This window comes from Lagenorhynchus albirostris, chromosome 19 (assembly GCF_949774975.1).
Source record: "Lagenorhynchus albirostris chromosome 19, mLagAlb1.1, whole genome shotgun sequence".
Classification (NCBI taxonomy): domain Eukaryota; kingdom Metazoa; phylum Chordata; class Mammalia; order Artiodactyla; family Delphinidae; genus Lagenorhynchus; species Lagenorhynchus albirostris.
This window is the reverse complement of record NC_083113.1, coordinates 41,443,567-41,469,868: the sequence shown is the minus strand read 5'-3', so window position 1 is coordinate 41,469,868 and position 26,302 is coordinate 41,443,567. Positions and strand designations below refer to the sequence as shown.

The following is a 26,302-nucleotide window of genomic DNA, read 5'->3' as shown; positions in this document are numbered from 1 at the left end:
CCGTTCCCACCACCAATCCAGCACAGTCCCAGGGAGGATCCCTGAAAGAACCAGATCAAAGACAGCCTTAGGCATGGTCTTTATTCATTTGGACACTGTACAAATATTACAATTTCCTTTTGTTGCAAAAAGTATAAAAATAATCTTTATATAGGAATCCATTCGTTACTGCAAATCTTTCTAAATCTCTGCAAATGGCTCTAAATGAGGATAAATGAATAAACAAGAGGGGGACTGTGGGGCAGAGGGAGGCCGGGCCAATCCTCAGGGACTCTCCCGACCAGATTCCTAGCTAGAGATCTCCATTCCTCCTGTTAGCAACCTGCCCGCCCCAACAGGTTCTCAGGGCCAAGGGTCCAGCAAAAAGGGAGCACACGAGCGGTACAGAAGGAGCTGTGTGATCCGCGTGGGGAGAAGTGAAGGAGGCTAGGCTAGGTGCTGGCAAGTGCCCAGCCCCACCCCATGCTTCCTCCTGGAGGGGGAGGGGCTGGCAAGTACAGGGCAGTGGGGCTGGACGTGCTGCCCTAAGGAGGGTGATGGAGGGTCCTTGGATCTGTGCCACTGGGTGGCAGCTGAAACTGAACTCTGGGAGGGCCGGGGGAGGCTACCAGGTAGGGGAAGGCTTCCAAAAAGGAGTGGCAAACACTTTGGCTCCACAGTGGAGAGGGCTAAGCCCCTTTCCCCTGCTCTCCCAGCACAGAACAGGTGTTGGTGCAGGAGTGGGACTTGTGGCCAGAACTGTGCAGTGAGGGAAGGCTGGGGAAGCCAGGAGTCTACGGCTCTCAAGCTGTGTAGGGGTGGGGTGGGGGGAGGTCCCCAGGCAGCCCCCAGGTTAGACAGTCTGTGTCCCAGCCACAAAGGGCATGCCCCTGTCAGTCAGAGGTTGAGAACAGGCACATCAAAGAGGTCACAGACACCTTCACTCTCATCCAGGTTGTAGATGTAATCGTGGTCTCCAGGGGGTGGAGAAAGGCGGAGGAGGGGTGCAAACACTGCAGAGAGCAACAGGCTGAGGCCCCAGGGCCAAGACCCCACCCAGCAGCCACCCAAACCCTGCCCACACACACTCACCCCCCACCTGCCTGGGCCACCTACCTTCTGAGGACATCAGCTCCTCCAAGAGCTCTGAGCTCATGCACTCTGGGGATGGAGGGAGAGCTCAGTTACATTCTGGCTCCTGCCTCTCCACCCACCAAAGCCCATGAAGGGGACCACCCAGCCACCATCAGGAACTTTACCCTTTGCCCAGGTACCGGGCACAATCATAAGGTCCTCAGAAGGGCAAGAAAACGGCCCTAACACCCAATGAGCTGTGCCCCTCACCCCAGCCCCAGGGAAGAACACAGCCCTACCTCGAGTGGGATCAAAGATTTCTGACAGCTCTTTGGGGAGCTCCAGAACTGAAAGACAAGAAAGCCATGCTCAAGGGCACAGAGATCCAGCCTGGTCCCACTCTAGCCCCCACTTCCCCAGATCCTTTATCACCCACCCAGGGGCTCCACACAGCTGAGATGTAGGCCCTGCACCAGACCAAGCCGGCACTGTCTGCAAGTCTCCCCTACCAGACCTGAATTCCTCGGTGCCAAAGGACCACTGTAGGTAATCGGTACAGCCCTTCTAACTCAGTGGTTTGGCAGAAGGGCAGCACACCCTCTCCATTTCTAAGCTCAGAGTACATACCCTGTCTGATGGAGGATACTCTGTCTGATGCAGGATGCCCTGTCTGACAGAGGATGTCCTGTCCATCCCTGCCCTTGCTAAGCACCTACTTGGTGCCAGGCTCAGAGACCACAGCCCAGGCCAGTCACCTGGCAGAGGAGGAGGCACTCTTAAATAGGGGATAGTGCTACAGGGTGATGACACTGCTACAAAGGTCTAACCAGGAGGACACACATGGGAAACAGAGGAAAGGAGTGCTGGAGCTGGATCACGAGGGATTTCATATGCCAGGTTTAGGGGCTCTGGTTTTATCCAGCAGACCTTTGGGAGCTGTTAAAGGTAATTTTGTAAACAGAGAAATGCCAGTCAGGCTGTATTTCAAACAGATTTTTGTCAGTCGGGGTGAAGAAGATGCTGAAGAACTTAGGATAGAGGTGGCTGGCAGTGATCCTGAGTGTTAGGATACATGAGGCCATCCATGGGGGATGTCTGCAAGAGAACTCACTAAGCTGATGTGGGGTGGGGAGCAGGACAAGGAGGGAGGAGGAGATAGAGCTGGAGTTGACCCCAGGTGTCAGGCCTGGGTGACTAGGGCCAGTGGTCGGGTATGCACAAAGGTGGAAATCCAAGTTTCAGTTGAGGACACATGGGAATGAAGTGCCCACTGGATGTGCAGAGGAAGGCACGTGGACACAAGAGGTAAAGTTCAGGCAAAAGGATGGAGGCTGGGATTCATCTACCCAGAACTGGGGCCCTCCACAGGTTTGGAATGAGCCAGAGATCTGGGAAACCAGATTTAAAGGCATGCCAGGGAGAGGTCAGAAGAAGAAGCCAATTAAGGGAGAAGAACCAAGAGCTGACACCATTAATGCCAAAGGAGAAAAAAGAGCATCAACACAGAGCAGGAGAGCACCAGAGCAAATTGGCCAGAAACCTGCTGGAGCTGGCTGTCAGAGCTGGGCAACTTATCAAGAGTAGCACTGGTGTAGCATGGGGTGGGGGTTTGGGGTCCGCAACCCAAAGGCTGACTAGGAGACCAGGGTATGGAGTAGAATGGAGATGACTTTATCAAGGAGTCCAAACACAGAGGATATAGGGAAGAAGAAAGAGAGAGACACAGGCGATGAAGTGTCATTTAACGAGGAGAGACTTAGCAGTGCTTGAGGGCCGAGGAGAATGAGTCCTGGAAAAAGCAAACACTCAAGTCACAAGATGGAGAGGAGACACCCGGCAGATGACACCACCTCTCCTAAGAACATACTGCCCACCTTTGGAGCCTGAGGGCCATACCACAGCCCGTTCCCCAGGAGAGCATTCACACCTTCCTTGAGACCAGGGTCCAAGGGGTGGCAGGCAGGGCTTGAGGGAGGGCCAGGGAGTTCTGTGTCAGCCCAGGAAGGGGGCAAAGGGGCACCAGCACCAAGCCAGAGGCCAGGCTCCTCACCTTGGCTGGCAGAGCTCTGGTTGATGGCAGGGGGCTGGCCAGCTTTGGCTGAGGAGATAGGAGAGTTGGGTTCCAAGCCCAACTCTGTTTCTGACCTAGGACTGTCTGAGGCTGGGTTCTCACTGCTGCCAAGGGGACAAGTACTCACCACCTGTGGGGTCTGCCTTGATGGGCTCAAAGGAGGTAGAAGGGTTGGGTCCGGATGAACTGCTATTGCTGCTGCTGCTGCTGCTGCTGTCCAACAGGGCAGAGGACTGCAGCGGCCGGGTGTCCAGTGCTGTCAGGCCTAGCGGGAGGGAGCTGAGCTCACCACCGTCCTTGTTATCGGTTCCAGGGATAGCACTCACTGCAACCACATCCCCCAAACCCAGTCACTTGGGGACAGGAAGCAGGGTATTGAAGCTGGCCCTGCTAGAAGCCACAGCCAGGATGATTAGCACCCTAGTTACTAGGCCCAAGGAAAGTTAGGCACTGCCCATCACTCCCAAAAAGGTAACGTGAAAATCAGTCACTGAAGGAGACAAGGGCATGAAGCCTGCAGGAGGGAGACTCACGGACATGGCCCCTGTGACCACACTTCAAGAGGGGCTGCCAGGGCAACTGTGACACTGGCAGATCTGGGGGAAAACTGCCACCACTAATGCCCCTTCACACAGTCAGAACTTCCCTGTTAACAAGGGCTATTCGCTGCACTAGCAAGGAGAGGCCTGCGGGATGGGGGAGCAGGAGAAAGAACACCACAGGGTCCCTTCCACTCTGAGTACAGCATTCCATCACACAGAGGTATTGCCTCTTGGGCCCCAGAAATCACCCCATCACCACCACGCCATTGTGCCTCACCTGTGAGCTCAGCGGCTGGACCGGCCACCCCCTGGGCTTCGGTGCTGCCGGGAACAGGGTTGGGGGTGGTCACCTGGGGACTGCTTGGGCGTGAGGCATCCTGGGGCGGGACCAGAGCAGGCTTGGGCAGAGGCGGAGGGGTAGAGACAGCAGGTGGGCTCTGGAGCAGATCTTCGGGTGGCGGCACAGGCACCGCCACAGGTGGTGAGCTCCATGCCTCCTTGTTCACCAGCAGCACCTCGATGGGGCCACTTATGCTCTTCAGGTGAATCTGGTACTTCTTCTGCCCATTGAGGCCCTACCGGTGAGGGTGTGGGGTGGAGGACAGGTGGAATTGGAAGCAGGCCCGGCTCCTGCCTGACCCTGGGCAAGGGCCAGTGTCCTCTCCCACCCTAGGCTGCCCGTTCTCCTAGATAACCTCAAACCCCAGGCCTCCCCCTACCTGCCCCACCCGAGACTTATCGGGCTCCACAGCCAGCACCCGCCCTCAACCAACCCCACATGGCTGGGCTGAGCACCCACCTCTGGGATGGGCACCTCCAGGCTGGTGCCCGATGGGGCCCGGATGGCAAGGAGGGTGTCTCCTAGGATGACAAGGAGGATGGATCAAGGCCCACGGGATCAATCTGAACTGAGAATGGAGTGCCTATCCCTTAGAGTAAGGAAGGAGATCATGGTCTCTGAGGGGCTGGACAGTAGGCTGGGGCAGAGAACTAAAGGTTTTCTCCTCCTAAGAGCCCAGGGGTCAGCAATCAGAAAATCTGGGTTCAGACACATAGAGCAAAAGATTGCTGGCCATGGGCACCTCACTTGATTGACGGGGCTGCTCCCCAAGCGTAGATGTTCTAGCCAAGGCCAACATCCCTTCCCCTGAACCAGACTGGGAGAGGCAAGATGAACAAGAAACAGTTCCTGTACCTACAAGGCAACTAAACTAACTGTAGATTGGAAGTGGGCACCGTTGCCCCCTGCATACAAGCATACATGAACATGCAAACACACGTTCTCCCTTGTATGCTTCTGTCACACGTGAGAAGCCAAACCTAGGGGACGATGCAGGTAGGGATTGACCCAGGGACCCAGCCCAGGATTCTTGTACCCTCTCAGTATGGTTAACCTCCATAGGGTCCCAGTGACCCTCAAACCCAGGACTTACCCTGTCTGGTTCTTCTTTGGGTGGGCCCCAGGAACCCTCTTAAGAGACAGAAATCTCTTGGGCACTGAGTCCACTGCTCAGGGCTGTGGCTCAACCCATCCCCACCCCCATCTCCCCCTACCCAGGCTCTGCTCACCAGCAAAGCATCTGCAGATGTCCTCATGAGTCACGTAGGCCAAGGTGTGGGGGTTAAGGAGAACGGCTGATGCCCTGCCCGTGGCGACAGATGGCTGACCACAGAGAAGACCCAGCTCTCCAGCAGAGGTCTGACATATACGCTCTCAAAGAAAGTCCTGAGGCCTGGGGTCTACATGGGGAGGGATCACAGTCCAAGACTGGTGGGCGAGAGGCTCTGAGGAGGGAGCCTGAGGCTGGAACCTGGCCAGGAGCTGTAGGACCACCCTCCCAAGAGGGATAGGGACTAGTGGACCACAAGCAAACCCAGCTGGACTAGAGGGCCCCTCGCCCACTCCCCTGGAGCAGGAACTGCCAGGAGGATATCAGCTGTTCTGCACATCCTCTGTGACGTTCCGGATGCTCTGCTGCACCCACACCTTGTGCTGGTCTAGTTCTTGCTCTCGCTGCTGCAGCTCCTCGATCTCTGCCTTGAGCTCAATCAGCTTGTCCGCGATCTCCCGGGTATTGCAGCCAGGCCCCACGCCCCTGAGCCCGGGGAGTGGAGCTGAGAGGGGCTGCCAGGAACTCTGGGTCCCACGGCCCCTGCTCTCTCTTGCACCCTCCACCCCACACCCCTGACGCTTCTGGGTAGGAGATCCCGTTGCCCTCCCTGGTGCCCCCACTCACTTCCACTGGATGCTATTCTTGGATTTTTTCTCGATCAGCCCGATACCTTCCAGCACGTTAGTAATGTCATAAATCCGCCGCTTCTGGCGAACAGCTAGGGTGTCAGCTGCCTGGCAAGCAGAAGAGAGTGGGGAATGCTCAGCCCCACTCTCAGGTGAGACTTAGTCTGGAGTAGTCTGAAAAGGGGGTGGCCTTGATTCCAACCCTCCTCCCAGGCACTACAGCAGCTCGGGACTGTGGGGCGGGAAGAGGCCTGGCGCCGCCTGAGCTGATGTTCTGATGCTCTTCTCCCCACACCTGCCGGGGAGGGCCACGAGGACCAACACCTGCAGCCCCAAGCCTGGCACATAGCTGACGCCCAATGGCCTCGGCCGAATGAATGAAACAGCTCCCGGCCTCCCTCCTGTGAGAAAGCACATGGATGGCGGCCTGTTCTGAGGGCTCAGCTGGGCCGCCCCGGGGGTTCCCGCTACCGGCCCAGGCCTGGTCCACCATCCCCCCAGTCGCCCCTTAGCCCGGGCCTCACCAGCTTGAGGTCAAGCACGCCGTCCTTTGCCTCCTGCAGAAGCGACACGAACTTGGTAGTGAGAAGTCCCAAACTCTTCTCGTGCCGGCTTGGGGTGCCCGGGGGCGGCGGCGCCTGTGGCCCGGCCTCCGCCATAGCGCCCTCCCGCCACCTCCCCTCAGCCAGGCCAGGCCAGGCCGGCGCCGCCGCCACTTCCGCTTCCGTTCCTGGCCTCCAGGCCGCCGGCGCCAGCATCGCTGCTTCCGCTTCCGCTCCGCACCCTCCCAGGGAATCCAGCACAATTCATCTCTGCGAACACAGCCGAAAAACTTCGGGGACCATCAACAATTGTCCAACCGCCGAAGAGGACGAAAATAACCCCAGGATCCCCGGAGACCAGCGTTGTTAAGGAAGGATGTGGAGGAAGTCTTTGGGCAGCCCCGGCAGCAGGGAAGGAGGAGCCACTGGAACCTTACGGGCTGGCCAACCTGCCCCAACTCCACTAACTCTACCCCAACCCTCATCTCAGGAGAGGAGACTGTGCTGCCTGATGAACCCAGTGTGTTTCCCCAAACCTGCTCCTAAAGGCTGCCACACTGTCTTGGGATCACCCATCCTATTGCTGTCCTTCACTTCCTGCCAAACAGCAAGCACTAACTACATCTAGCTTGTCCACTTGTCTCCATCCCCACTCTCTTTCCCTGACCCCAGCCTCATCTTTCTCTTATCTCCACACTGCAGTGCTCAGAGGCCATGGGATTATAACCACTTTTCAACCAGTGCAAACATGTTTACCTATGTGTAAATATATGTAAAGCGCTTAGAGCTGTTCCTGGCATGTGGGAGGACTGTGTGTTTGCTAGTATCATTTCGTTATTTTTAACATTGTCATTATTTATTATTGTTTACTTTAGGTCAAGTTGTTTGGGAAACAGGGATGTGCCTGCAAGAAGTTTACTGAGAAGCCACAGTTGTAAAGGAGTAAGACAGGCAGAATCGGGCAGAGAGGAGAATTAAACTGCTATGCAGTTAAAATAGAGGCCTCAGAGACTTCCCTGGCTGTCCAGTGGTTAAGACTTCGCCTTGCAATGCAGGGGGTGTGGGTTCGATCCCTGGTCAGGGAGCTAAGATCCCACATGCCTCACGGCCAAAATACCAAAACGTAAAACAGAAGCAATATTGTAACAAATTCAATAGAGACTTTAAAAATGGTCCACATCAAAAAACTCTTGGGCTTCCCTGGTGGCGCAGTGGTTTAGAGTCCGCCTCCCGATGCAGGGGACGCGGGTTCGTGCCCCGGTCCGGGACCGTGAGCCATGGCCGCTGAGCCTGCGCATCCGGAGCTTGTGCTCTGCAATGGGAGAGGCCACAACAGTGAGAGGCCCGCGTACCGCAAAAATAAATAAATAAATAAAATAAGCAAATTTATTTTTTTAAAAAATCTTTAAAACAGAGAACTTGGCCCATCCTACTCGGAGCTCTGAAACTGGGGTGACTCTTCCAAGGCCTTCCAAGGCAAGGGTACCTGGCCTTTATACCCTAACATTGACTGAGAGACTCAGCTGTGAGACCTCAGCAGCCTACATTTCTGGCAGCTGGGGGAACAAGTATCTTTGTCCTGAAGGGTGGATTCGGGTAGTAGCCAGTGTCCACTACATTATTACTACCTAGTAGTCCCTTCCATGGCTCCCTTTAACTCCCAAGACAAACATAGCTTTCATAGCCCTTCCACCCGTCTCTGCGATCACCTACCACACACCGTCTTCACGACAGCTTGTCATCTCTTGCTCCTGTGCAGAGGCACACCCACCTCTGAAGGGCCCGTCAACACAGTTGTCACACTGTGATGTTGCCTACACCCATATTTGCACACCTCGCTCTCCATCCAGGTTGGGGCCATCTAGTTCATGTCTGTATCCTGAGCACAACAGATCCTGCATAGGCTGCTCAAGTCTCAATGATCACAGGGAGTACACCCCCCCTCCCCGCGAGGAAGTGGCGCCCAGCCCTCCCCACTCTGTCCCACAGTGCAGATGCTCTTTCCTGTTGGGAATAAAGTACCAGAGACTCAGCTTCCTTCCTTTCTGCATGTGGCCTTGGAGAGGGCGGGACCTTGGAGGGAGGAGGGAGCTCCTGGGCAGAGAGGTGGGACAGAGGCTTCCTTGGGGAGAGGAAGTCTCTTGCTGCATGCTGAGGTGTGGGTCTCATGAGCCAGTGGTGGGAGTACCCAGCTCTGCCAAGAAGGCCAGGGGAGAGGGCCATCCTCAAGGCCAAGGCTATCTGTGGAGGAGGGAGAACTGGACGCCTGGCCAAGCCTGGTGAGTTCCATATCAAACTGTCCTCTGCAACTCAGAGCAGGAGCGGTGTCCAGTGGAGGCCCATGCCTACCCTGTTTCACTTGCATCTGAGGGGCAAAACTGAGAAACCCGGCAGGCAAAGGTGTCTCAGGTTCCTTCCCATCACACCCACCTCCCTCTCATTTCCGGAGGGGGCTGGGCAAGAACCTTCCTCCTTCTCAGTGGGGCCTAGACAGAGGCTGCAGCTCAGAGGCGCTCCCACTCTACTTGCTCTAACCTGGACCTTCGCCCCTATTCCTACCTCCGCTCCGGCTCCACCAGCCATGGACTCAGCAGCCAGGGACAAAATGCAGCCCGCACTTCCCCCTGGTATGAGCCCTTCTGGGTGGGCTGAGGGGGGGATGGTGGCAAGAAAGATGGGGATGGTGGGGTTGGTCCTCCCTGCCAGGTCTGGCTGGAGCTCTATAGGGAGGGCAGGGAGAGGAGTGGACTGCCCTGGGGGACAGGCCGAGGGATAGGAAGGGGAGCAGATTTGGCAGCCACTTCCTGCAGGCCCTGCCCAACTGACGCGGCTGCCCAGGCTCTTCCTGCCCAGGGCCTGAGTGGCCGGAGCAGGAGAGGGCGGAGCAGCTGGCCCGGGGTGCAGCACTCAAGTGGGCCTCGGGCATCTTCTACCGGCCAGAGCAGCTGGCCAGGCTCGGCCAGTACCGTAGCCGCGAGGTGCAGCGTACCTGTTCCCTGGAAGCACGCATCAAGGTGGGCATCAGGCAGGAGGCAGGAGTGCTGAGGGCGGGCTGCAGGACTGGCCAGGCCTCACTGGCTGCCTCTCTCCCACAGTCGGTGGTGCAGTCATACCTGGAGGGTGTGAAGACCGGTGTGCGGCAGCTGGCCTGGGCCCTTGAGGCGGTGCAGGGAGCCCGCGAAGCCCTGGGCCAGGCTCATGGGTTGCTCTGGGGTATGGCTGAGGCTGCACAGACCCTAGAACCCCTGCGGGAGCAGGTTGTGCAACACAAGCAACTGCAGGCCATGTCTCAGCTGCTGCCCCGGCTGCGAGCTGGTGAGTGTGTAGGGCCCTAGGCCGCAGTCCTCCGACAGGTAGTCGACAAACACCATCACTGATCAAGGGCCTGGGGCGCCAGTGGGAGATTGCATGGATGGACACGTGGGCGACCTCCCAGACAGTAACTCAGGCTTCAAATGGCATATGAAGAAAGGGTGCATATTAGTTCATTCTGGGGTTCCCAAGCATGGGATGTCTGAGTCAGGACTGACACCAAGTGGCTCTGGCCAACCTGGCTGTTAATTTACTAAACTATTTCCCTAACGGGGTGGATGAATAGCCACTTGTATGTTCCCCGCAGTTCCTCCCTGCCTTCCCTCCAAGATCGCTGACTTCCTCATGTTCCATCAGCTCAAGGGTTTACCCCTGGCCCACCATGTAGGCCCTTCCCTGGGTCCTTTCAGATTGACCAATGCTCTACTGTACTGATAATTAAATATTTTACACATCACCCCAGCCCCAGGGCCTCAGCATCTACTGCTATACCCACTGCACAGGTGGGAAGGCTGAGACCCAGGGCTGCCTCTTCTCCCTGCTTAGTGCCTGCTGCATTGGCCCACACACAGACCCTGATTGATGCCCAGCGACTCTTGGAGGCATATGTGAGCCTTCGGGAACTGGAGCAGCTACAAGAGGAGACGTGGGCACCTCTCGGGGGCCTGGAGTTGCCAGTGTTCGAGGGGCTGGGCCCTCTGGCTGAGGCTCTGGGCCAGGCTGTGGAGGCGGCTGCAGGGGCTGCAGGGCGGCTGGCACGGGAGGATCCAGCCCTGCTGGTGGCTGCTATGCGTGTGGCCGAAGTGGACGCTGGGCGCACAACCTCCCTGGAGCAGGCTGCCCGGGACTGGCGGCAGCGCTGTCTGCGGGCACTACAGGAGGGCTTGGAGCAGATCCACTTTGGGACACCTCTGCAGCCTGGGCCAGGGGCACTAGCAGAGTGGCTGGAGGCTCTGCGGGTGGCTCTACCAGCAGAGTTGGCCGCGGCTGAGGCACTGGTAGCACCCTGCTGCCCACCACACTACAACGTGGTCCGGCTGTGGGCCCACACCCTGCACAGCGGCCTGCGCCGCTGCCTGCAGCAACTCCTGGAAGGGCCTCAGCTGGAAGCTGCCGATGCCTTCACCTTGCTGCATTGGGCACTGCATGTGTACCTGGGGTCAGTGTCCCTGGGGCAATGGGAAGTGGGTTCATCAAAGGCTGGAGGCTCAATGTAACACTGGGCTACCCATGTCTAGGCCAGAAATGATGGGGAGCCTGGAATTAGGGCCCGAGGCTGATGTGTCTGATCTGGAGCCCCTCCTGACCCTGGAGAACATCGAGCAGTTGGAGGCAATATTTGTGGCCAAAGTCCAGGTGAGTAGTTGGGGCCTGGGTTCAGAGCAGCTCTGCGACCAGCTGTGGGCCTGTATCTGTGGAGTCGCATGTCCACCTGTCTCTAGCAGTGTCAGTGCCCTGCTACATACTGCTGCACCTTGCCCCTTTCCCCAGGCAAGTGTGGCCCAGTGGCTGCAGAAGGCACTGGACGGGGATGTAGCTGAGTGGGGCCGAGAGCAGGAGCCTGACACAGACCCATCTGGCTTCTACCACTCACCAATGCCAGCCATCGTGCTGCAGGTGGGTGAAAAGTGGCAAGGCAGGGGGGCAGCTCTCATAGGGAAAGGGAAAGAGGGCAGGACTAGGACTCTGCTGATGGCTGCCCATCCCTGCCTGTAGATCCTGGAAGAGAACATTCGCGTGACCAGAATGGTCAGTGAGTCACTGCAGCGGCGGGTGCATGGCATGGCACTGTCAGAACTGAGCGCATTCCTAAGGAGGTCTGCCAAGGCACTGACCCACTCCCAACCCCTGGCCCTGATCCTGGGGCAGCGCTAAGGGGCTCTGAGTGATAAGACACACCTGTGGAAAAGGGCTCCTTCAAAACAGGGCCTTGGGTATCTTGGAGGTGGGGCCAGAGTACCAAGGACTGGGGTTGCACAGAGTGACAGCAGATACAGGAGCCGCCTCTGCCCTTTGCAGCTTCAGTGATGCTCTGATCCGATTCTCCCGAGACCACCTCAGGGGGGAAGCAACGGCCCCTCATTACGTGCCCTACCTACTGGCCACCCTCAACCACCAATCAGCACTCAGGTACCAGGAGGCCCCCGCTGAACCCCACCTTCACTAACCCCTGACTGAACACCTATTAGGTATGGACCCAGCTCACACTAGGCCTTTCGGAATTTTGGACTCACATAGCCCTGGGGTTCCTATCCTAGTTCTACTAATTACTAGCTGTGTGACCTTGGGCCAGTTACCTAATCTTTCTGAATCTTGCTTTTGTCATCAGTAGTATATGGGTAATAATGGACATTCTGAGAATCACATGAGATAACATAAAATGTACCTACCACAGTACCTGGCACATAGTGTCAATTATTCATTCATTCAACAAATATTTATCAAGGCCCTACTCTGTGCCAGGTTATGCCTGGCATTACAGCTGTGAACGAAACAAAAACATTCCCTTCCTCTTGGGTCTCATGTTCTTTGGGGTGGGGGCAGAGAGGACAAACAAATTAACGATGATTTTGACTCCCTCCTGACTGGGATTAACTCTCTCCCCTTACTGAAACAGAAACTGAAAGACATGACTTGCCCAAGGTCACACCGCGAATTAGAGGCAGGTGCAGCTGGCCTATGTCCCTTCTAGTTCGCTGAGCCCACCACTCCCATCCTCAATCCGTGGCCCAGACTTTCAGAAGTGCAGGGAGCCGCCCTTCTTGCCCCCTCACGGAACACACTTGCGGCACTAGGTGGCGCCCGAGTGGCTAGACAACGGAGGGCCTCTCGGGCCTTGGCCTTGGTCCTGAAGCCGTACTTTTGGTCGGTCCAGCTCCTCCGTGTCCGTCCTGCAGCCCGACTGGGTGGCTCCAGGGGCCTTGGCTCCGGTGGAGGCAGCGCTGGACGAGTTGCAGAGGAGGATCTGCCGCCTGGTGTTGGAGGCGCTGCTGGCGGAGCTACAGGTGAGGCTTCAGACGGAGATGGGGGTGGGAGAAGGAGATACAGCGTATGCATGGGGGGGGGGTCTCTGCGGGGAATGCCGGATCTGAATCGTCCCTCCAGCCGCGTCTCTGACCTCCGCTCCAGCCCCTATTCGCTGCTCTGCCCTCTCGCCGGTGGCTATCGAGCCCAGAGCTGCTGGATGACGTGTGCGAGCGGACCGCGAGCTTCTGCCAGGACTTCCGACACGTGCGGGATCCTGCGGTCCAGGTGCGTTTGCGGGGGAAGGCTGGGGAGGGGGGAAAGCGCCCATGGGAAAAGCGTCCTGGAACCATTTGATCGTGCTCCCCGCAGCTGCTGCTGGCTGAGGCGGAGCGTACCGTGGTGCTGCAGTACCTACGTGCGCTGATGCAAGGCCGCCTAGTGTGCCGCGGTGCTGACGAGCGGACCCAGGCGGCCGAGCGCCTGCGGCACGATGCCGCCCAGCTTCGGGAGCTTTTCCTCGGTTTGGTGAGAATCTGGGTGAGCAGATGGGCGGGAGTCTCAGTGGTTGGGTAGGGGCCGAGGGCTGGAGAGAGACCAACCCCGACGTGTTCAGGGCCTGGAGGAGAGCGTTCAGTGCGCGCCAGTGCTGCTCGCCTTGAGGGAGCTGCTGAACCTCCGCGACCCCACGCTGCTTGGTCTCGAGGTGGCAGGCTTGCGGCAACAATTTCCCGACGTGAGGTGCGAAGACCGGCCGGGAAGGGAGGAGGGACCCGGGGGGGCTGGGCGGGGCTTACGCACCTGTACTCCATAGCGAGGATCACGTCTCCGCCCTCTTGGACCTGCGCGGGGACGTGTCCCGAGAGCAGCGCCTGGCCGCACTCAGCTCTCTGCAGGCCGGCCCGCAGCCCTCGCCCCCAGCGGGTGGACGCGCACTCTTCAGCCTCGTGCCAGCACCTGCACCCCCGCTGTCCTCCTGCCTCCCCTCGGGGTCCTGTGCCTGACCCTCGGCTGCCCCCAGAATAAAGCCACGGCCCCCGTACGCCTGAATTGTGTGCGTTGGAGAAGCGGGGATAGAAATAAAAGTCCCCGCGAAGGTCAGGGGTTCCAAGTGCAGTGACATACCTAAGGTATCCTGTCTCTAGTTCTGAAATACGTCTGCGCCCCACCTATCCCGGCATCAGACCTGTATATGGGCTGCTTTCCAAGCACCCGGGTTCCCGCCGCTGTATGCGGACTACATCCCCACGTGTCCGTGCGCCAGCAGCGAGCTCGCGTCTCCCGCGCGACTGCTGAGTCCAACTATGGAGGCGGAGGGGGCGGGCTTAAGACAACACCCCACCCAGGGGCGTGACCCGATGGTGGACCCCCTCCGGCTCTGCCTGGCCCCACCCCCAGCCATGTCCTCGGGCGCTTGAGGCCGCGGAGATTGACGTGAATCCGCGCGCCTTCGTCTGAGCGTGCGCGCGCCCGAGTGCGTGCGTCACCAGTGTCGGCTCCCGAGGGCTGGGAAGCCGGCGGCCGGGGTTGCGGAGTGGGAACGGCGGCGGCGAGAAGAGAATTGAACAGGTGGGGGCGCGGCACGCGGACGGAATCCCCCCACCCCCGAGAGGCCGAGAAGGCGTTCGACGCGACCCCTCCTCATCCACCAGGGAACCCCGCTCCATTGTCCTCCGGCCCCGCCCTCCATTGGGCACTCCCTTTGCCCCATCCCCCTCCTCTTATTGGCTGGAGGTCACGCCCCTCCTCGATCTCCCAGTCCCCATTGGCTCCTCTTCCACGTTATCCTCTCCCGGAGTTTCTTATTGGCTCAGGCCACACCCTCTCATTTATCACCAGACTCCGCCTTCAGCCTGGGCTCCTCCCACAACCATCTTTCATTCAGTCTGCATCTAGAGCTGGCTACTTTGGTCATGGGGGTGAATCGGACCCGTCCCTGCCCTCAGGGAGTTCAGGGGATGATGGGGGGACACGGACCTAGGCTCCAACAGTGACAGCCTAGGATGATAAAGAAGCCGCCTGGGCACTGGGAACCTCTAAGACGCTGGGAAGGCTTCCCGGAGGAAGTGAGGCCTAAACCAAGTCCTGAAGAATGGTTAAGGAGTTTGCCACGGGGAGACATTGGGAGGGCATTCTTGGCAGAAGGACCTGAGACATGAAAGAAACAGGCATATTCTGGTAATTGCAAAGAGGTAGGTCAAATGAAAGAAGTGGAGATGAAGGGGATTAGTACAAGCAGAGGCCCCAGAGACCAGTGAGGAATCCAGAAAAGTGTATAGTTAGTTCAGGGGAGGGAAGCCTGAGGCCTGAAATCTTTTCTAGCAGCTTGTCACTAGGCAGAGTGCCGGGAGGAGGGGGAGGGGATCAGAACTAGATGGGGAAGCAAAGTGCAGGGATGATTCCAGTTCTGAGAAGGACAAAGGCTCTTGGTTTCATTCCTTTATTAAGCAACTGTTCTGGGGACACAGCTGTGAACACTTAAAAGGAGAAAACAGATAAGCTCACTTGTACTGTACTTCAGATGGTGATAACTGCATCATAGGACAATATTGTGGAGAAGGGGAGGTTGTGGTGGAGAGTGTCTAGGGTAGGTTTATTTTATAGAGGGTGTGTTAGGGAAGCTTTTCTAAAAAGATATTTGTACAGAAATCTGAGGAAAGTGAGAGTGACCCCTGCAGTTATATGAGGGGAAAGCACTCCAGACGGGGGACATGTTCAGTTAGACATTCAAGTAAAGATGTTGAACGGAGAACTGGCAACACTAGTCTGAAGTTCATGGAAGAAGTTTGGGCTGACATATTTAAAACCATGAGAGTGGATGAGATCACCTAGGGAGTGAGCATAAACGGAGAAGAGGAGAGAATTTTCCAAGTTCTGGACATTATAGTGTCAAGAGGTCAGAAAGATAGGGATTACCAGCAAGTAAGACCAAGAACAAACAGCCAGTGAGGTGGGAGAACCATGTTCCAGTGTATTTGGGAACCAAGTGGAGAACATGGCCAAGCCAAGATGAAGTCATTAAATTTGTCAAATTCTGCTGATCAATACGAAGATCATTGGTGACCTTGGTCAGATCAGTTTTGATAGAGAGTGGGGGACAAAAGCCCCCACTTGAAGCGAAATTGAAGAGAGAACAGGAAAGAAGGGATTGGAGACTGAGTATAGACGACTTGAGGTGTTGTGTTGCCCTAGGAAACCGCTGGAGGGAGATGCAGTGGAGCTGGAAGTGTGTGGGGTCAAGTGAGGGTTTTGTTTTGTTTTTTAAGATGGAGAAATAACAACATGTGTTTATACTGATGGGAAGAATCCAGTAGAGAGGAAGAGATTGATGGTGCAGGAGATGTAGGAAAGGAGAGGAATGCTGGAATTATGTCCCTGAGCAGGCAGGAGAGTTTGGAGGCTGGAGCCTTCAGTCAGTCTCTGGGGAGAGACTGGGTTGGACTGAGCCCTGGTACAGAGTCAGGGGTGAGTGTCCTGACACTGGCCTTGGATGACCACTAGAAAGATGACTCTAGGGGACAGACCAGGGATTGGCTTGGATTTGCTGAAGTTTCCCTCTGCTCACCAAAAGCTGATTCTAATTTGGATTTGAGCAGATGGCCCCGGGAGAGAGAGCATTCCAGGTGGAGGGACTAGCATAAGCAAGGGGCCTGCAGGCATTCAAACTGACTGAGGCCCAATCCCAATGAGCTGGAGGAAGTGGATGCAGCCAGGAGGGAGGGGCGGGATGAGACTGAGAAAATGCCGTAGGTAGAAGGCAGGTAGAAGGTAGTGAGACCCCCTCACCTGTCATCCTGGCAGCTGAGGCTACACTGTACCAAACTCCCAGTCTGGGTGGGCGCTGAGCACAGGGATTAGAAGAATCATGAATAGGGGCTTAGGCCTTGCTCTCAGAAGCTCACAGTCTAAGGGGATTTGAGTAACCACCATCTAGCTGGGTGTATGAGACTCTTCCTCCTGCTTTCCCCCAGTCCGGCTTGCTTGGGTGAGCCTGCTGGAGGGGATGGACACTAGGGTGGAGGTGAGGGGTCAGGTTAGAACCTGGCGTCAGGTCCTGGGCCCACCAAAGGCCCAGCAAGGGCAGTGTGGATGGAGCACAAGGCCTGCTGGTCCTCAGGCCACACCCACTCATGCTGGTCTCCACATGCCTTTCTGTGTCTCCAGAAGTCGACCGTGTGGGGAGTTGGAGTGACCCAGCTGGATGTGACCACCAGGACAGAATGGTGCTGGACTCAGGGGCTCAGGTGTATGAGCAGGCACCCCCCAGCCCGCCATCCAGTCCCTCATCCTTGGGCCACAGGCTGAGGCCCTCAGACCGAGATGGGACAGCACTGTACCCCTGGCCTCGGTCCCTGGCCTTGCCCCTGGCTCTCTCAGTCCGCTCAGCCCTGCGGCCCCGGCCTGAGCCGCAGCCCTTCTCAGAGCTGCACTTGGGCCACCGTGGCCACATGCGTCGCAGTGAGAGCACCTACACCGTAAACAGTATTGGCCGGCGGGGGGGCAGCACCCAGGGTCGGGCGCCACCTGGACAGGGACGGGACCCAGGTGGGGGCACCCTGCGGCCTGCGGCCTCCCTGCCTCACATTGCTAAGACTCGCAAGGGTGCAGGCCGTGGTGCCAGCAAGAGCCCCTGCATGTTGGTGGCCCTGCGGCCAACCAACATGGACCGTGAGCGGGACAAGTTCTTCCAGTCCCATTACACCTACAACCCACAGTTCGAGTATCAGGAGCCCATGCCTACGGCTGTGCTGGGGAAGTACAGTGAGGCCTCTGGACAGTTCCTCCATCAGGTCAGTCCAGACTGCCCACCTCACCCTGGCCCTACCACCTGAGAGGCCTGGCCTGACCTGCCACTGTGGCCCTTTGTGCAGGCGGTTGGCATCATTGAGGCTGTCCTGGAGAAGTTTGGTACCTATGAACGCTTTGAGGCTGCGACTGGGGGCCAGCTGCTGACCAAGTGCCAGATCTGGTCCATTGTGCGCAAATACATGCAGAAGGAGGGCTGCGCTGGGGAGGTGAGTTCGCCCTGCCTGCGAGGCCCCCTTTCCACATGCTCCAAACCAGGCTGCTGAGTGGGCAATGCCAGGCCCAGCTCGACACTGATGGAGCTAGTGACCTCGGGCAAGCCCTGCCCCTGCCCCTGCCCCGGTAAGGTGGGAGCTGGCTCCAGGCAGTGGTGGGGAAGGGTAGGTGTTGTGGCCAAGTGTCCAGCCTGGCTGCCTTGTGGCATCAGTGGGCCCACCTGCACACTGGTCCCTGGGCTGGTGGCCATGGCTCAGGGCTCTGCCGCCTGCAGGTTGTGGTGCAGCTGAGTGAGGACCTGCTGTCCCAGGCAGTGATGATGGTGGAGAACAGCCGACCAACATTGGCCATCAACCTGACTGGAGCCCGCCAGTATTGGTTGGAGGGCATGCTGCGGCACGAGATAGGTCAGGGTGTGGGTAGGCGGGTGGGCGGGTAGGGGTGAGAGGGGGCTGGGACAAGGGGGGGCAGTGAGGGTCTCCAGTAACCCCACCCCCTCTCTTTCTTCCCCTTCCCTCCGGAGGATGGGCCCCTTCCCTTCAGGAGCAGCTACCTCCTTCCTCTGGCTCACAGACATAGGCCAGAACATGCCAGCCCACTCTCTGGGCTCACCCTCATTTCTTGTTCCTTCTGGGTATCTTTTCCTCCCTCTACTTCCTCTATGATTTCCCTTGACAGTGGGGCAAGACTGCTGAGGCCCAGACAGGCCAGAGGGAGAGCCCTAAGGGTCCCACAAGCCCAGGCAACATGCAGGCCCTCCCCGGTGGGTGGAAGTTCAGATCCTGGGAATGGAATTAGCTGAAAACACACAGAGCTGGGTTTAGGAGGGGTTAGGGCCAGCCTGGAAAAGCGAGCATGGGACACTAATTACTATTCTTTTCTGTCTGTCCCTCCTCATCAAGAATCCTGTTGCTCTGGGCAAAAGATGGTTTTTGCTGGGGACATCAGCATGATATGGGCATGCAGGATGTGGGGCTGGGGTAGTGTGTGAGTTCCTGCACCTCTCTGGGGGTTGGGGGGCAGTGTGAGTTTGGGAGAGTTTGTGTGGGTGTGTGTAGCCCTGGACGGGTGAGGGAGGGTTCATGTATGTGAGACTCTGGATCCTTGGGTGTGAGTTCACCTGAGGAGAGTCTTCATGCTGCCTGGGGTTGGGTGAGTTTGAGTTTGGGGTGGAGGGGACTTGTGTAAGAGCCTGAGTTTAGAGGCATAAGGATATGTGAGTCGCTGGCTAGAGTCGCTGCCCAGCTGGGCAGACCAGGACCCAGGCTGGGCAGGAGGGTCCCTTGGATGTGCGGCCCAGCGCAGCCTCTCCCTCGCCCACCCCACAGGTACCCACTACCTGCGGGGCGTGAACAACGCGCGGCAGCCGTGGCACAGCGCCGAGGGCCGGCTGCAGTATGGGCTGCGGCCAGCGAACCCCACCGAGGAGGGCCTGGCCAGCCTGCACAGTGTGCTGTTCCGCAAGCAGCCCTTCCTGTGGCGCGCCGCGTTGCTCTACTACACCATCCACCGCGCCGCGCACATGTCCTTCCGCCAGCTGTTCCAGGACCTGGCGCGCTACGTGCAGGACGCCGACGTGCGCTGGGAGTACTGCGTGCGCGCCAAGCGCGGCCAGACTGACACCTCGCTGCCCGGTGGGCGCCTGTGCAGTGGGGAGTGTCCTGATCTGTGGCAGGGGTGCGGGGGGGGTTCAGGTGGGGCTTTGGGCCTAGGGCTCACGGCCCTCCCGTGTCCACAGGCTGCTTCAGCAAGGATCAGGTGTACCTGGATGGCATCGTGCGCATTCTGCGGCATCGCCAGACCATCGATTTCCCGCTGCTGACCTCGCTGGGCAAGGTGAGGGACCACGGGCCTTCGAGGGCCCAGCCAGCTCTCCCCATCACTGCGGTATTCCCTGAGCCTCTGATTGGAACTCAACTGAGGACTGGGTGCCAGGCCTCTCTGATGGGGGGAGCGTGGGTGGAGGTGAGCACAGGAGGTGAAATGACAGTCTGGCAGCCAATATAGGTGCTTGAGCCAGCCCACAGGTGTGTGTGTAGACACTGCACTTCAAAGGAGGTGAGAGCATTCCAGGCCAAGGGAGCAGTCAGGAAGGCCTGGGGAAGGAGGCTGGAGAAATGGCCAGGGAACAAGTCCTTGGTGCTGGGTATTTGTGCCAGGCTGAGGAAGTCGAATTTCATCCAAAGCAATGGGGAATCCTAGGAGCTTTGAGCAGAAGAGTGGCACAGATGGTTTGCCTTAGAAGGCTCCCTCTGTCATATGGGAGGAGAGGCCTAGGGAAGGGAGTGCAGGGGGAAAAGGAGGAGGCCTTTCCAATCACTTCTGCAGACTCGACGGTGGTCTGGCATAACCCAGCAGTGGCCGTGCAGATGGAGGGGAAGCAGCAAGCTGGAGAGATCTTCAGAGTGGATCTTTTTAACTCAGTGGCCACTCTGAGTGGGAGGGTGACAGATACTACGCGCCCACCTGGAATGTGACCTAGGGGGCTGCGAGGAGGGTGGGGATGGCATAGGCTGGCACCCAGTAATGCTGGATATGCGGAGTCTGAGGTGCCTGAAGGATATCCTGGGGAAGGCGTTCAGAAGGCAATTGGATACCCAGGTTTGGAGGTGAGGGGGGAAGCTGGACTGGAGACAGGAGTGAGGTTGTAGGACGTAGATGATAAAACAAGGTGTTGAGAGAAAGAGCAAACACCCAGGACTGAGCCTCAGGGTACATAACATTGGGAGTGGATCAGGAGGGGAGAGGGAGGAGTTGCAGGAGCAAAGGGCTATGGGCCATTGCAAGAGAGCTGGGACCAGCTGCCTGAAAGCCAGGGCACCCTGCCTACTCCTGAGGCCCAGCTTTCTTCCTGCAGGTGTCCTATGAGGATGTAGATCACCTTCGGCCCCATGGGGTGCTGGACAAAACCCGGGTGCCCCACTTCATGCAGGACTTAGCACGCTACCGGCAGCAGCTGGAGCACATCATGACCACCAACCGGCTGGATGAGGCAGAGCTGGGCCGCCTGCTGCCTGATGACTGATACTGCTTGAGGGCTACAGGCAGGGGCCCTGGAAAGAGGGCTCCAGATCAGCCCCCAGAACATGAAGCTGGCTGCTCTGTGCTTCCACAGCCTGCGTGTTTCTTGGGGAATGGGGAGGGCAGAAGCATTTCAGGAGGGAGGAGAGGCAACAGCAGAGAGTTTGTGCCCCTTGCTAGCCTCCTGGGACCCTGAAGGCCAACAGCAGCATGTCAGGCAAACTAAATCTGCCCTCCTGTCTCCAGCTGCCTTTTGAGCAGAGGAAAAGCCTGGGGGCAGGAGGGAAGCTGGATGGGGATGAGGGGGTGGCTTGGGAGTAGAAACTTGTTCTTGCACGAGATGGCTTTGGGTGTCTGCATACTCCAGTCCTTTCCTCCCCACCTGGCCCCTTGGTGCTCCTTCAGCTTTCATGCTGTCTACCTCTCACTGGGTCCTGGTGGGGATCTCCCTTCTTCTGGGGGTGACTGCCTGAGCCTGAGGTCCTGGCTTTCACACAGACTCAAGGAGCAGGGATCCTGGTAGTAGAGACCCAGCTGGGCTGGGGTGTGCTTTCCAGCATTTTGCCTCTCCCACTGTCATGTATTTATTCCTTATTTATGTGCTCTACTTACTGGGGCTGGGACGCAGCAGTTTCTGAAGGTTTGATGGAGGGAATAGGGCTCCTCTGGAAGGCACCAATTGTTCCTAGCTACACACACACACCCACACCCACACACCCACACACACCCACACACACCCACACCCACCCACACACACACACACACACACACACACACACACACACACACACACACACACACACACACACACACACACACACACACACACACACACACACACACACACACACACACACACACCCCTACCTTGCGAATCAAGCTAAGAGCTCACCTGGCCCTGCCTTCATCCCCTGCACTGGCCTCTACTGTCCCTGTCTTTGCCCACACCCTCACAGCTGGTCTCTGGCAGAGGTTGGCATAGCCTGGCAGCAGCCACAATTAAGCCTGAGGGGCAGGCCCCTCGTTCCTAGTTCTGAGCCCCTCCTAGACCAGGAGAGGTGCCAAGATAACTGTTGCTTCCAGTTTCATCTCAGACTCAGCTGTGTGAGGTTGACCCTGTCCTACTCCCTCCCTTGGCCTTAGTTTTCCCATCTGAAAACTTGGAAACACAGCTGCAAAGTCCTTATTCATTTAGTCAGTGAATATGTATAGAGCGCCTTCTGTGTGCCAGTTAACTGGTCACAACCCTCCCTGAGCTCCCAGTCCTGAGAGAAGCCAATTAAAACAATTACAATGAACTGTGTGGGCTCTGCCTACTTGAGATCCCTTTCTCTTTCTAGTCTCACTTCCCAAGGTGGTGAGCTCTAGCCTTCTCTAAGTGGAAAGAAGTACCCTTTTCCTGGCTCTTTGTGCCAGGCCTAGGGGCTTTCATGAGGTGGGGCTGGTGACTACACATGTCCCCAAATGGTTCACGAGGATAAAAGGGCTGTGGAGCAGGGCCCAAGGGTCTGGCCCTTGTCCCACTGGGGACTCTCCAGGGGTACAGCTTGGGCTATTGAGGATGGAAAGGGGTTGAGGACTGGGCCGTGGGCACAGGGCTGCCCAGGTCATTGGGACTTAGAGGTACAAATCCACACCCTAGTTCCTGGGCAAAGAGCCAGAATCACAGAGTCCAAGCTGACCCTCCAGAGTTTATTCACTTTCAGTGGTACTGGGACAGAGGGAGGCTTCGTGGCATCTGACCCCGGCAGGGCAGGATCCTAGATCCCATCCTGCTAGGGCGAGGAGCGGCCTGTCAGCTTTAAGGCTTTCAGGAATCTAGAGATGACGGAAGGGGTGTGGTCAGTCAGGTGGACCCCCCCCCCTCCGCCCCCCAGGCCACGCCCTCCCACCAGGTTTGGTCGGCCTCACACCTTCAGATTCGTCCCCAGCCTCTAGGTCGGGCTCCGGCTCCAGGTCGGGCTCCGGCTCCAGGTCGGGCTTTGGTTCCGTCCCTGGCTCTGGTTCAGGATCCATTTGGGGTTCCAACTCCGGCTCAGCCCCTTCAGAGGTCTCAGCTTCTAGCTCTGGCTCAGTTTCCTCGAGGGTTCCGGATTGCGCTGCCTCCGAGTCCTCAGGACCCCGCGCCTCATCGCAATCTGAAGCTCTGGGCAGCCAGGGGCATGCGGTCCCTGAGCCAGCTGCCTCAGGAGTCCAGTGGCCTGGGCATGGAGGGTCGTAGCTTCGTTCTCGGTAGCCTACGGCGGAGGTGGGAGTGCCTCAGATTCATTTTACCCCTCTGAGGTTTCCCCTGCACACATGCGGGTCTTTGGGGAAGACCTCAACTCCTTGCTCCCACGCCACGCCCCCTCCTCTGACCTAGGCCCCGCCCTCGCGCGCGCTCTCACCCGTGCCCACGTGCTGCCAGTCCCAGGCGGGGTCGGGCGCGCGCACGGTTCGCTGGGCGCAGCTCAGCAGCTCCTGGCAGGCGGCTTCGCCCTTGCTTTGCACCAGCAGCAGCAGGCGGCGTACCCTGCGCTCGGCATCAGGCAGCGCGTCCAACGCCTCGTATTCGGGCCCGGTGAGCACGCCCCGTGCCAGCAGCGCATCCAGCAGCAGCCCCGAGTCCGACTGCAGCGTCTCTACCAGGCGTTTCCGCTCGCGATCGATCGTCTCTGATGGCCTCTCCTGCGTGTTGCCCATGGTGGGGGCTGCATGGGAGGTGGGGGGAGAGAGAGAGTGGGGGCCGGAGCTCCCCTGACCTTGACCTCTCTCCCAGGGCCCCAGTGAACACCCGTGACTGGGGTCTCTACTCTGACGGCTCTCCCCAAGCATGTCCTCCCTCCTGAGCCCCTGCCACCTGCAGATCCTGCGATCCATTCAGACCCAGTTTATCCAAACTAACTTCTCTTTCCCAACCTGCTTCCCCAACTTAACAGGCAGAAAGACCTACAACTGATCCTGATACCCCCACACCCAGCTTGCAGTCAAGTTCTTCCCAGTCTGTCCAATATTTCTGTCAACCTCACCACTTACTTAGTCTAGCCTTTCACTTCCATCCTAGACCCTGCAGAGCCCCGAATCCCCCCACTCCCAGATCCTGAAGTGCTAAGAGCCTCCGCTGCTTCTCTCACCCACCGGAGGAAGTCCAGGCCCCTTATCCTGAGGTCCATCCTTCCAGGACAGGCCCTGCCCCTGCACCACCTCACCAATGCCACCACCATGTTGTAACCCCAAAGTGGTCTCATGGTCTCTCCTGGTTCTAATACCTGAGCAGGGATACCTGAATTCTCTTGAGTCTTAGCTCTGACCAAGATCTCCCGACATCACCTGAGACCAAACTGTCTCCCTGCTGCCCTGGGAGTGATTTACAGCCATCATCTTTAAGTACCCAGGGCCCAACTCACAAAAGCTACCAGCAAACATTGAATTTTCACTGTTTTCCTCCATAGATCCTCCCATTTTGAGAGGCTGTCTCTTCCAAACAGCAGGTGTTAGGCAGACATTAATCTGCTTTGTTCATTTATTGACAACCAAGGACAATGGCCCATCTCCTCTTGGGTGGCCTGACCCAGGCAGCAAGGCCCCTGGCATTACGGGCAATTAGGTCAGGCCCTGGACCACTCCCCCTCTCAGCCCATCTCCGCTGGCCTTGGCTTTGTCCACAAAACACCCTCCTGGATCTCGTCCTCCCTTTGGGGTCCCTCCTTTACCTCCTTACCTGGTTCTAGGTCTAGGATTTGGTCCTAGCCCCCATCCTGCTTCCCAGGTCTCACTACCTGGTGTCATGCTATGCCTCCCTGGTCATTTCACCCCTCCTAGCCATACTGAAGTGTCAGCCCTTCCCCCAGGCCATGAGCAGAGACCAGGACTACCCTTTACCCCTCTCTCTCCCTTCATGTCCCATCAGGGACAAATGCTGCTCCTCCACTTCTCAGTGAGATATCAGCATCTCCCTCAACCCCTCCATGGTCACCTCATCTCCTGTAACAGTCTCTCTGAGTACCGCTCACTCCTATCCCATCACCCCCACAGAACAGTGACTTTGACAACTCTCTGGGGTAGGGCTTTTGTCCCCATTTTACAGATAAGGGGACAGGCACAGAGAGATCGAGTGGCAGGAGTGGAATCTGACTTGCTCCAGCCTGAACTACAAGGTCTCCTGCCAAGCAAAATGTCAGCCGTAACTACCTGTCCCCCACACCCCCACAGCTTATCAGAGAGAATCCAGACTATCTGTTCACTTCCCACCCCCTGGACAGCCAGGCTTTCCCCCACTTCCCTCCACCACTCAGTACTGGCACTTCCCAAACTTCACAGATGCTGTTGCCTAGGCCTGGAATGCCCTTTCCTCCCTTCGTGCTGTGGATCCATCCTCCAAGACTCAAATGTCCCCTCATCCACCCCAATGCCTGAGTGTCCTACAAGCAGACTGGTTCCTTCTCCTCTGTACCCCAGTGAACAACATACAGCCTCACCACTAGGCTGACATCACTGCACTGTGTACTGTGGCTCCTCTGCCCTCTTCACTTGAGGCTTCCCAAGCCTGTCCCCCCAATCGAGTGCAGGAAGGGAGGGAGGACAGAATCCACTCTGTACAGGTGCAGAGAGGGAGGAGGAAGATTAGACCGGCCCCTCCTTCTCTCTCACGCCTCCCCAAGTTCTTTTCATGTTAGCCTCCTCCTTCCGTTACCCCGAGTCCTGTCCTCTGTCCTGTCTGGGGTGCAGAGACACCAGCTGGTACGGGTCCTCACCCTGAAACTCAATGCTTAGGAAGTGAATACCGAAGTTATCTCCTTCAGTGCTCACAGCCCAGATCCTTCCCGGAGCACCAGGCAGCTCCAGTTACGAGGCGTGGACGGGGTCTCTGTCGCCCTCCCCACCTCGCTCCCCGCGCGTCCTTTTGCTAGGGAGCGAAGGTGGTGGAAAACTGCGGGAGCCTTTGCGCACGTGCGAACCCTTAACTCCCCTCCACCCAGCCCCAGAGCTAGAGTCCTGCCGAGGGGCGGGGCTCACAGACCTCCTTCGGGTGCGGCTGGTTTTGGTGGGGCGCGGATTTTGCCCAAACTCAGTTTCTCTTCCCTACCGCAGCCGGGGGTCCGGGGAGCTCCCGGTCCGTGCGCTCCCGGCGGCCCCACTCACTGGTCGAGCCTTGGCTGGGGAGGAGATGACGAGGCAGAAAGGGCCGGGCGCGGTGGAGATGGAAGCAGCAGCTGCGGCGGGGGCGGGCCGGCCAGGGCTGCCGGGAACACGGAGGGGGTGGGGAAAGGGGGCCATTCTTCCCGGGACGCGGGGAGGCAGGCCGCAGAGGCCGCGTACCGCCTGGGCTCGTACACGTAGTCTGCTTTCCCTCTTCACCCCGGGCGCGCCGGATGAGTCAGGGAGGGGACAGTTAAGCCCGCGGCCCCAAGTACCCCGGCAATTCCCAGGCGTTTTACACCCATCTTTGCCTGTCACAGACAAGGCTCAGAGGAGACCAGCTTACCCAGGCTAACAGAACGGATGCACTGCGGTGCTGGGTGTGACCCCAAAAGTCCCCGCTTCCCGGAGGTCGCAG

General features: G+C 57.9%; 4 protein-coding genes and 1 long non-coding RNA gene across 17 annotated transcripts; 2 read left to right on the top strand and 3 right to left on the bottom strand.

Annotated features, from left to right (window-relative positions):
- Window positions 1–67: 67 nt before the first annotated feature.
- On the bottom strand, window positions 68–6,599 carry E2F4 (E2F transcription factor 4). Of its 7 annotated transcripts, none has more exons than XM_060129788.1 (10): window positions 6,430–6,599; window positions 5,904–6,013; window positions 5,601–5,762; window positions 5,236–5,279; window positions 4,466–4,527; window positions 3,944–4,241; window positions 3,252–3,449; window positions 1,353–1,400; window positions 1,096–1,140; window positions 68–992 (listed from the first exon to the last, which is right to left on the bottom strand). In XM_060129788.1, the coding sequence occupies exons 1-10, from the start codon at window positions 6,562–6,564 to the stop codon at window positions 877–879; spliced, it is 1,218 nt and encodes a 405-aa protein (XP_059985771.1). In that variant the 5' UTR covers window positions 6,565–6,599; the 3' UTR covers window positions 68–876. The 7 variants fall into 7 exon arrangements, 6 of the variants coding, with proteins under 6 accessions (XP_059985771.1, XP_059985772.1, XP_059985769.1 ...); XR_009536921.1 differs by having other exon boundaries at window positions 936–992; window positions 1,353–2,842; XM_060129789.1 differs by lacking the exon at window positions 1,353–1,400.
- Window positions 6,600–8,535: 1,936 nt separating this feature from the next.
- EXOC3L1 (exocyst complex component 3 like 1) lies at window positions 8,536–13,936 on the top strand. Of its 3 annotated transcripts, XM_060131462.1 has the most exons (14): window positions 8,536–8,726; window positions 8,928–9,074; window positions 9,286–9,461; window positions 9,543–9,762; window positions 10,306–10,918; window positions 10,998–11,115; window positions 11,251–11,376; window positions 11,476–11,576; window positions 11,779–11,889; window positions 12,635–12,764; window positions 12,889–13,011; window positions 13,096–13,263; window positions 13,340–13,464; window positions 13,538–13,936. In XM_060131462.1, the coding sequence occupies exons 1-14, from the start codon at window positions 8,615–8,617 to the stop codon at window positions 13,725–13,727; spliced, it is 2,460 nt and encodes an 819-aa protein (XP_059987445.1). In that variant the 5' UTR covers window positions 8,536–8,614; the 3' UTR covers window positions 13,728–13,936. The 3 variants fall into 3 exon arrangements, with proteins under 3 accessions (XP_059987445.1, XP_059987443.1, XP_059987444.1); XM_060131460.1 differs by having other exon boundaries at window positions 8,537–9,074; window positions 13,538–13,933; XM_060131461.1 differs by having other exon boundaries at window positions 8,538–9,074; window positions 13,096–13,251; window positions 13,538–13,910.
- LOC132509891 (uncharacterized) lies at window positions 11,787–14,015 on the bottom strand. 2 transcript variants are annotated; one of them, XR_009537158.1, is made up of 3 exons: window positions 13,849–14,015; window positions 13,142–13,259; window positions 11,787–13,030 (listed from the first exon to the last, which is right to left on the bottom strand). It is a non-coding gene; the product is annotated as an uncharacterized LOC132509891 (long non-coding RNA). The 2 variants fall into 2 exon arrangements; XR_009537159.1 differs by lacking the exon at window positions 13,849–14,015 and adding an exon at window positions 13,525–13,841.
- Window positions 14,016–14,207: 192 nt separating this feature from the next.
- On the top strand, window positions 14,208–22,064 carry MATCAP1 (microtubule associated tyrosine carboxypeptidase 1). The gene is made up of 7 exons (XM_060132169.1): window positions 14,208–14,292; window positions 16,888–17,513; window positions 17,595–17,738; window positions 18,020–18,152; window positions 19,074–19,379; window positions 19,484–19,581; window positions 20,603–22,064. Exons 2-7 carry the CDS (start codon window positions 16,944–16,946, stop codon window positions 20,768–20,770), a joined length of 1,419 nt encoding a protein of 472 aa, XP_059988152.1. The 5' UTR covers window positions 14,208–14,292; window positions 16,888–16,943; the 3' UTR covers window positions 20,771–22,064.
- Window positions 22,065–22,444: 380 nt separating this feature from the next.
- On the bottom strand, window positions 22,445–26,159 carry NOL3 (nucleolar protein 3). Of its 4 annotated transcripts, XM_060132175.1 has the most exons (6): window positions 25,766–26,159; window positions 25,439–25,500; window positions 25,224–25,338; window positions 23,154–23,456; window positions 22,680–23,003; window positions 22,445–22,584 (listed from the first exon to the last, which is right to left on the bottom strand). In XM_060132175.1, the coding sequence occupies exons 4-6, from the start codon at window positions 23,446–23,448 to the stop codon at window positions 22,577–22,579; spliced, it is 627 nt and encodes a 208-aa protein (XP_059988158.1). In that variant the 5' UTR covers window positions 23,449–23,456; window positions 25,224–25,338; window positions 25,439–25,500; window positions 25,766–26,159; the 3' UTR covers window positions 22,445–22,576. The 4 variants fall into 4 exon arrangements, with proteins under 4 accessions (XP_059988158.1, XP_059988157.1, XP_059988156.1 ...); XM_060132174.1 differs by lacking the exon at window positions 25,439–25,500; XM_060132173.1 differs by lacking the exons at window positions 25,224–25,338; window positions 25,439–25,500 and having other exon boundaries at window positions 25,766–26,157.
- Window positions 26,160–26,302: the final 143 nt, after the last annotated feature.